The 8,896-nt window shown below is 42.3% G+C and overlaps 1 protein-coding gene and 1 long non-coding RNA gene across 4 annotated transcripts; one reads left to right on the plus strand and one right to left on the minus strand.

Annotated features, from left to right (window-relative positions):
* Positions 1-3,356: 3,356 nt before the first annotated feature.
* Positions 3,357-6,995, plus strand: LOC148217783 (islet amyloid polypeptide-like). 2 transcript variants are annotated; one of them, XM_088158491.1, is made up of 4 exons: positions 3,357-3,805; positions 4,214-4,310; positions 4,449-4,583; positions 6,560-6,995. In XM_088158491.1, the coding sequence occupies exons 2-4, from the start codon at positions 4,231-4,233 to the stop codon at positions 6,729-6,731; spliced, it is 387 nt and encodes a 128-aa protein (XP_088014617.1). In that variant the 5' UTR covers positions 3,357-3,805; positions 4,214-4,230; the 3' UTR covers positions 6,732-6,995. The 2 variants fall into 2 exon arrangements, 1 of the variants encoding a protein (XP_088014617.1); XR_015800761.1 differs by lacking the exon at positions 6,560-6,995 and adding an exon at positions 6,273-6,376 and having other exon boundaries at positions 3,377-3,805; positions 4,447-4,583.
* On the minus strand, positions 4,312-6,670 carry LOC148217784 (uncharacterized). 2 transcript variants are annotated; one of them, XR_015800763.1, is made up of 3 exons: positions 6,531-6,670; positions 4,894-4,957; positions 4,312-4,680 (listed from the first exon to the last, which is right to left on the minus strand). It is a non-coding gene; the product is annotated as an uncharacterized LOC148217784 (long non-coding RNA). The 2 variants fall into 2 exon arrangements; XR_015800762.1 differs by having other exon boundaries at positions 4,312-4,689.
* Positions 6,996-8,896: the final 1,901 nt, after the last annotated feature.

Below are 8,896 nucleotides of genomic sequence, written 5' to 3' on the forward strand. Positions count from 1 at the left end.
ACCGATCCCACGGGTGCGATTTTCGGCGGCGTTTCCAATCGTGCGGACATCTCCTTCAGCCCGCTTCGGCCCGGGGAAGAGGGGCGGGGCCGCCAGCGATGGTGCCGGCGCAGCCCGGGCAGGCTCGGGGCGGAGCCGGGGCTTGGCGAGGCGGGGCACGGAGGTCCCGGGGACGGGACCGGGCGGGGCCGGGGCGGTGCTTTAGGGGCGGTCCCCAGTGGTCCCAGGCGGCACCGGGGGCGGGGCCGGGTGATCCCGGAGCGGTACCGAGCTGTGCTGGGGACGGTGCTGCAGGGGCGGTGCCGGGCCCGCCTCAGGGTGATTGAATGCCCAGAAATCGCCTCCTCTGCCCCGTGCTCACACTGAGCTGCGGGCTGCAGCGTGCTGTCGGAGCTCCGCACACAGCACGGATTTGGGCTTCCCCTCCTCTCAAACCCTCTCCCCCTTCTTCCTCCTCCTCATCTTCCTCTTTTTCCTCTGTCACTGCTGAGGCTCTGGAAAGAACTGAAATTCTGCAGGGAGACATGTCCTCTCGTGGCCCCAGGGACTGCCTCGGCACGGGCCAGGAGCGCCTCCGGCCCCTGCCTTCTCCTGCTTGAAAAGATCACCTGGAGCCCGAGCTCGGGGAGGTGAAATCAGCTGAAATCCAGGTAACTCTGTCAAGTGCCCCCCAGGGACATCGGCGGGGCTGGGGGATGAGGGTTTGAAACAGCAAATTCTTTGGAATATACACCTGTCCCCGTGCCGATGCTGCTGAGCTTCCTGCCACAGTATATCCCCACTCCATGAGGCGCTGTGAGGTTATGGCAGTGGGAATTGAGCAGGGAATTGGGGGCTATGGGCATAATTCACGGGAGCTAGCAAAGCTGACAGCCAACCCCAAATCGGGGCACAGCACAGAGAACAATCTGTGTGCTGCCCTGTCAGCTCAAGCCCTTGGGCTGGGAAGTATTGGGAGTTAAATGTATGAAATTACACAAATCACAGCAACTGGCATCACCCAGAGGGACAATCCAAGTCCCAAACAATTCCTCCACAGTCCACTCTGGGAAAAACACCCTGTGCCTGCCAGGAGCTCTGACCCTGCTTTTCCTACCAGCTCCTGAGCAGTGTCAGGGCCACCACGACGCCTTTAAAATCCAGATAAACCCCAAATCCTACACAGTTATTAATCCAAAGAAAGTACTGAATTGTTGTCATTAAAAGCTCAAAACTCATTAAGAATTCTATGACAACAGTGTAATGGACTCCCAGGAACCTCATGAATGCTCTCGGTTTCATTTTTGTGTATTTTTACTCCCTCATTTGGCAGCTTGTAAAACTTATCCTGGAATTCAGAGGTCAAGCAGGATCGACTTTGGATTGACCTTCACCTCTGTTCCCACTTTGTGCAAACACAACTCGTACCCAGGTGGGTGAACTCATCACCTCAGCTTTTCACTCCAGAGTATCCCCTCCTTATTTCCCTGTAGATGAACTCAGATCCACTCCTCACCTCCACTGGTCATCCAAGCGTCCATTCTGTTCCCCACAGGCCCTGGTGGCCCCAGGGAGCTCCCTTGGCCTTTCTCCTGCCCCTCTGCAGCCGGAGGTCGCTACACAAACAGTTCTTGTGTCCCCTCTAAATGACCCCGGGTTTTCTGCTCAATGAATGGCATGACCCGTGCCCACTGCTCATGATTCACCCAACCAAAATCAAGAGCAAATGTTGCTTGGGCTTTAAGAACTTGAAATAACTCTGAAGCAAAAGAAATCACCTTTTTCTTCTGGTTTTTATTTTTATTTTTTCATTTAAGATGCTGGACTTGCCTCTGTGGATGTGTGCTGAGCTCTCACTGCAGGGGACTGTCAGGCCTGAATGGCTGTGAGTTCGTGTTCTTCTCAGTAGGGAATCAGAAATTATTCTTAGACCATAGAATTGTTTTCTGAAACCTTTCCCCTTTCCTCTTTGTGCCTTTGAATTTTTCAGCTGTTCCCTGTTGTCACTTCCCCTGCCTGACTTCTGTGCAGCTCCTAGCTGGGAAAAACTGGGAAAACTTAGGGGGTACAGAGGTGGAATTTTTGGCTGGATTTTTCTAAAATTTCTAATTTTGCTGAACTTATTTCCCCAGTGAGAAGAGCACGAACTCACAGCCATGCAGGCCTGACAGTCACTGCGGGAAATCTGACACAGTATTAATAAGTAACCTTTCCTGAGAGCAGTCACCACCCCAGTCCTCCAGCCTTGTCAAATGTTTGCAATGAATGGACCCAAGTTCTAATCCTTAATCTAAATTTATGTCAGCTTTTGTTAGAAAGATACCGGACAGTAAATCATACAAGAGAATTTAAAAATTGCACAAAGAATAACAGGCCCAGACCAAACCCAACCGCCCCCATCAGTGCTCCACCCCAATTTTGGGAGAAACAGTGATACAGTTTATAAATACTCTCCTTCCACACTATTCAGTCCTTCACCGCACATCCCCAGAGAGGAGTCCCTCAGACCTTGCTCCCCTGAACACCAGGAGAGCTGGAGTTTCACCCAGATCCCACATTCCCATGGCAGTTAATCCCAGCAGGGAGGCAAAGAGGAACCCTGCATCCTCTGACATAGCCCACAGCACGGGCAGCACCAGGAGCCCTCCAGGCTCAGACCTCTGGTGCTGAAGCCTCTGGGCTTTGGCTGATCAAACACCACAGCTCTTGGCAAAGATGCCAGGAGAGTCGTGATTCTTCCTGTCCTGAAAGAGAGGAGGAAAAGAAAATTAAGTCGACTGCAGAAGGATTCTAGCTCTCACACTTCTGGGGGGGGGAGAGGGAGGGGGAAGTGATTTGCCTAATTTCCACTGAAATCAGAGGTAAATGGTTCTAATCTGTATCCTTGGAAATCTGCAATTAGATATTTCGTCAACACTGGATTTAGTCTATTAAAAGCTGTACATTTTTCCCTCAACCATACTTTATGCATACTAGAGAAATAAATTTGCACGTTTTCTGGCTTTTCTGACATTTCCTGGCTTTTTAATCCTAGTCTTTGCCTTCTGAAAAGCATTAATTGACTCAATTTTCACTCATGACAAATCCACCTGGTTTTTAAAATATGAGATTTTACATTCATAGCGACAGAATTTTCATTGACATTTAAACTTGACTGAAAAATGTGCATGATTTCTACCGTGTTACCCTGAATGAGAACTCTATCTGTCAATTTAAATAACTTTCACTCTTTTCTTATTCATCATACAGCTTTTATCCCTTCAGATACCTTTGCTTTCTATCTATATTGTACAGCAAACCTCCACAACTTTAACTTTTCCATCTTTTCTGAGACATGTTTTCTTGTATTCAATTACCAGTGGCCTGGCGTTTCATTTGCTCTGGCTTTCTTTGTGACTTTTGTTACCTTATTTAGCCCACGAAAACACCCACAGGGAATATAACCACAGCAGCTTATCAGAGCTGTAAAATTGAGGCTACATTTCTGATGTGCAATATGCTCTTGCAGTACCTTCACGAGGGCATTCTGCATACAGCAGGAGAATATTTACTGATGTACTAGTGCAATAATGACCCACCTGCCTCTGCTCCTCTCTGGGGCACTTTCTGTCTGTAGGGATTGGAATTAACGACAGTCTCTCTGTGCTGCCTGATGTCAGAGCTGAGAAAGGTGTCGAGGATATATAAGAGTCGTGAGACTTGCCAGAAAGGAAGAGGGAGAAGGATACTCCAGAGCCAGATGCAAGCGTGGAATTGTTGCATGCACACTTCCTGCTAACCAAGAGGGCTTGCTGGCTTCTCCAGTTAGATCTGTGACCACAAAAAGGTAAATACTTTGCCTTTTTTCTTACTTTCCCTGCAGTGCAAAAGATGCGCCTTTAGAAAAGCTCTATATCCCCTATTATTAATCAAGAGCATTTTTTCAGGAAAAGACTAAGACAGCTTTAAAGTAAACTACACTGGGGACCAGAATTTGAGACTGGGATATGTCAGGAAACGCAAATCAGAGATAAGGGATAGGATTGAAACTACTGGATGGAAAATGAGCATTTACTGCTGAGAGCCATATTTCTGAAACTGAATTGTGTCACTAAACTTGAAGGGATCATTTTTCTCACTCTAGCTTGTGAAAAAGACTAATTGCTCTTGATTTAGGACAGAATGGGCATCGGTGATAGGATGTGCTGAAGAGTATTTGGGTTAGCTTTCAGTTTTGAATCACTGTTCTTTTCAGAAAGTTTGGAAGGGAAGATGCACAACCTGAAGTTGTCAGTTTTCTTCATTGCACTTTCTGTCACTCTGAGCTGTTTGGAAGCTACACCTATTGAGGGGTGAGTGACAAATAATCATGTTTATTTCTTTTTAGGGAAAAAGGTGTTCAGATTATTGCATGAGTTGCTTTTGCTTTCATGTCTTAAATAATATAAAAATAGAGTTATTCAAGCTCACTGTTTTATTGTTGTTCAGAGATTACTGTCTCTGGCTGATGATCTATCTGATGGTACTTCCAAGAGACAAGGATGGATGTTGCCTGTAATGTCACACAATACACTCTCAGGACTCAGTGAGGAAATGCCAGAACAACCAGCAGCAAAGACAAAAAGGTATTGATTTTCCTTGTTTCTTCCAGCCATATCAGATTGAATCATGAAGCAAACTTTGTTCCAGTGATATCCTGCTATTTGAGAGACTTTGCTTCTGCTTTTTTTCCTCAGGAAAAAAAAAAAAAAAGATATTAAAATATCCTTCTACTAAACAGAGCTTTCCTATAAGCATAAAGATCAGCTTTTCTGTAACAAAAAGATCAAAGCATTTAGGGTCGAAAGTGAAATCCAGGGACTTTGTTTCAAATCATTTGATCATTTTACGATTATAAACTTTCTTAAATTAAAGAGGCTGCAAACTCTACATTACCTTGTGAAGAAAGGTGCATTTTGCAAGCGCCTTCCTTTTTAAAAAGTTCATCAGATTTCCAAGCCTGGGGGGGAAAGAAAAGAAAACATACCCTTCTTAATAATACTGCAGCTCTACTGGAATGGAATTATTTTATGGTAAAAATGCTTTCAGTAATTAAGCAATTTTAAAATCACATAATTAAATATTAATCATAAGAAGAAGGAAAAGAAGAAATTGATTCTGAGAGAATTTCACTTGTCTGAAATATATTGTTATTTATAAATTCAATTTCAGGACCTCTGTGAGAACCAGTTGCTATTTGAACCTTGTGTGGTAAGGACTTGAATAAAACCAAAAGAAATATCCATGAAAGTCAATGGGAGGTTATATAAAGCCCTATGCAACAATTTTCTTGTAATGCAATTACACATTTAAAATATTAATTGCTTAAGAACTGCTGCCTATCTACTAATCAAGAACCTGTATAAGACAGACATTCCTTTCATAGCTGCCTTTCCTCTTGTATTATTAGATCAATACAAATAACTTCAAAAGGTTATATGACATTTTAGATGATAGATTTAATAATCAGTAAGCAAAGGAACACATTGGTAACTGCTCAGAGTTTGAAACTGGGATATAGCTGCTCTTCACAGTAAATTTTAGCCACAAAGTGATATCTAATTCATGCCATATCAGCATGAAGAAGTCCAAGAAAATATGCAACAACTCAGTAGGCAATCTCTGCGAGCAAGTATTTCTGTTTGAAGGAAGAACACAGTAATCTAAGAAACAAGTCTGAAAACCCAAGCTAACCATTACATTGCAATTTAAAAAAAACCCTCGTGCTACATAGGTTTTACGTGGAGTTCTGTAAATGATCTGTCGGTTCAGATCATAAAATGTTATTTCTAGATACGGATCCTTCCTCGGACACTCTTTAAAGTATCATTCAGCAAAGGATTTTCTCTCACCACAACAGAACTTTCAATTTGCTGGTGTTTCAAAAGAGATGTGGCAGGTTTTTTTTTTAGATGAAACCTCTGTTTAGTCAGAGCTAAGTGGGAAGAGAGACAGAGCAAAAGACCATCCTAAGTGATTCTGCAGTTGGCAGAAGCTGGCAATGCCTGCTACTTCTCATGATATGTGGTGCAGATGGGAGAAAGAGTCTTTGGGTTTAATCCACTTGCTGTGGACTGGAATATTACCACTCACTTCAGTGAGAGCAGGATGTAATTCTGTGAAAACATGAGAACTGAATAAATGTTAGTGATCATCATTATGTTAGTAATCCTCATGATATCAGCAAGAGCTCTAAATAGATTTAGAAGTTCAGCTGAAAGTTAAACATTTAATCATTGCTTTCACTTTGTGTCTCACCTATACTATCATTACAGGTCTTCTAAATGTCATAAACTGCTGTGCAGGATATCAATAAAAACGACATATGACAGTTCATGTCTCTGCATTTGAATAACCTCCATCATTAAAACTGATAATAGCACCCAGCACAAGGATTTTTTTCAGGAACAAAGTAGGTGGTGGGAAGATTCTAATGTTCCTGTATTTGTGCACATATTAAAAGAACTCCCACATTAGCAGAGCTCAAATGACTATGAGAAGTGGCACACTCGATGGCTCATTGTTTGACTTACTGCTGGCTGTCTTTGTTTCACCTTGGCAGTCACCAGCTGGAGAAGAGGAGATGCAACACGGCCACGTGTGTGACGCAGCGCTTGGCCGATTTCCTGGTGCGCTCCAGCGGCAGCGCCGGGGCCCTTTACCCGCCCACCAACGTGGGCTCCAACACCTACGGAAAGAGGGACAGAGAGCCCCAGAGCCACGCACAGCTTTAGGCTCTGGAGATGGCTGCTGACACTAGAAGCTCAGTTTTTATTGTATCAACAACCTCTCGGTCATTTATTACTTGTAGAGTCTTACCAGTGCCTTGTTTTCTCTGTGTGTGTGGGGGGGTATGTGATTTATGTTCATCATTCCACCATGCATGTACAATGACATGCATAGGCTATTCTTTCAACCCCATTAAGAACTCCAGAAATCTGCTTGTTAAAATCCTTTGTAAAAATCTGTCACAATAATAAATGGAAAAGTAATGGCAACAATGTTATTATTATTATTATTATTATTATTATTATTATTATTATTATTATTATTATTATTATTATTATTATAAGGATGAAAAAGATAACCCATGATGTGTATGTCTTTATAGTCACAGTCTGGTAAGAGAAAGAAACCGCCTTAATTAAAGAACAATAAATATCAGAATGCTAGCAAAAGTTATGTCCTAATGAAAGTAAAACAGAAGAATCTTCTGTTTTTTAAACATCTACAGCATCTTGTCTGGTACAGTTGAAGGAACAACTAGATGAGAAAAGATGCTGCATTGTGCACCATAATCAGACAATTATGCAGTTAACTGATTGGCCTGTTTCCACTATAACATACAGCAAGCAAGGAAACGTGGTCTTGCAGCACAGACTTCTGTGCCTACTGAGCAGGGGATTTTAAGGATTTGCAGTTCTTATGTTAAGATGATATCAGTAAAATGTAAGCATAATAAGTATAATAATATATGTAAGTATAATAAATATGAATAAGAGATAGCTCTGATACAATCTAGGAGAAACTCCCGTCCTTGGGTATTCCTTTCCTTAACTACAGTAACAAAGGGAAGAGAAAAAACAATGAGTAGCTCAAGAACCAAAACACATCATAGAAACTCAGTAATTTTTTCCACTGGCATACTTAAATTGCTACCAAAATCCAGGGGAAATATTTCAGAGATGGGCAGACCTTAATGAGAATCTGACGGCATTATTTTCTCCTATCTCAGCCCAGAATCAGGGCAGGCTTAAAAACCTTTAAGTTCCTTTAAATTTTAAGCAAATTTTCATAGAGGTGAGCTGTTTCATTTCACAGAAATGGCTGTTTTGTCCACACTTCCTCAGTGAAGGGTTCACTGTTGTCCGAAAAACATTATTGTCCAATTATGAAAAACATTCAGCAGAACCTTAGTTCTGGAGAGGCAAATGAAAGTTCAATAACTGCCTTCAGTTGGTTTGTTTCTGTTACAAAGTATACCTCGAAATAGAAACATTTTTGCTAATTTAATGTTAAATGGCATATTCACTTCATTTCACACACAAAAAAATGCATGGGAATAAAAAGTACAGGATTCCTCCTGTAAAAAGTGTTATTAATTACTCTCTTTATTGAGGGAAGTTTCAACCTTCATTAAAGTTCTAATGGATATTAATTCTGAATTTTATTGAGAAAACCGTTTATATGCCATTGAACTAATACTTCTGCCGGCTTGAAATGCCTTCCATTCCAGTTACTTTTGAGTTACGCTGCACACACTGCGCTTAATTTGTTTTTCATTTAGAATATTTATATTTCAGAAAACAAATGAGAGAGAGGACAGCTTTGAAGTGTCACTGCGAGATTGTTTGTACAGAGCAGTAACCAAGTGGAGCCTTCCCTGTGGGTAGCTGCTGATCTCTAGGCTGATCCCAGCCCGGAATATGAGCCACGCTTTATGCACCAGATTTTGTTTTTTCAGCTACCATTTGACAAACACTAACAAAGCACAGGCTGTCCATGCACAGGACCAGTGAAACTGGGTACATTATTTTCTGCCTCACACACTCTCGAATCTGGTGGATTGGATACCAGCATCTATTTCACACAATCAAACTATTCCACAAATACTGAAAAATCTAACTCGGTTCCTAAGTCAGTGAAACCACCAAGAGAGAAAAGAGGGGGACCATCTCACCTGTCTTTAGCTCCTCTTTGTCTAACCAGTTGTCAGCGCTCTCCTGCTATTTGGTGGAGGAAGACTACTTCCAATTCATCCCAGCTTAGACACCTATTTTAGGATGGGATTAATCACGCCTGAAGTGCCTCTATTTCTTCGCTGATGATAGAGAGTGTCTAGACAATTAGCTGAAAATGAGCACTTAGATTTAAGATAACTAGAGTTAGTTGACAGGAA

The sequence above is a fragment of the Sturnus vulgaris genome, unplaced genomic scaffold, assembly GCF_052056855.1.
Source record: "Sturnus vulgaris isolate bStuVul1 unplaced genomic scaffold, bStuVul1.hap1 Scaffold_298, whole genome shotgun sequence".
NCBI classification, from domain to species: domain Eukaryota; kingdom Metazoa; phylum Chordata; class Aves; order Passeriformes; family Sturnidae; genus Sturnus; species Sturnus vulgaris.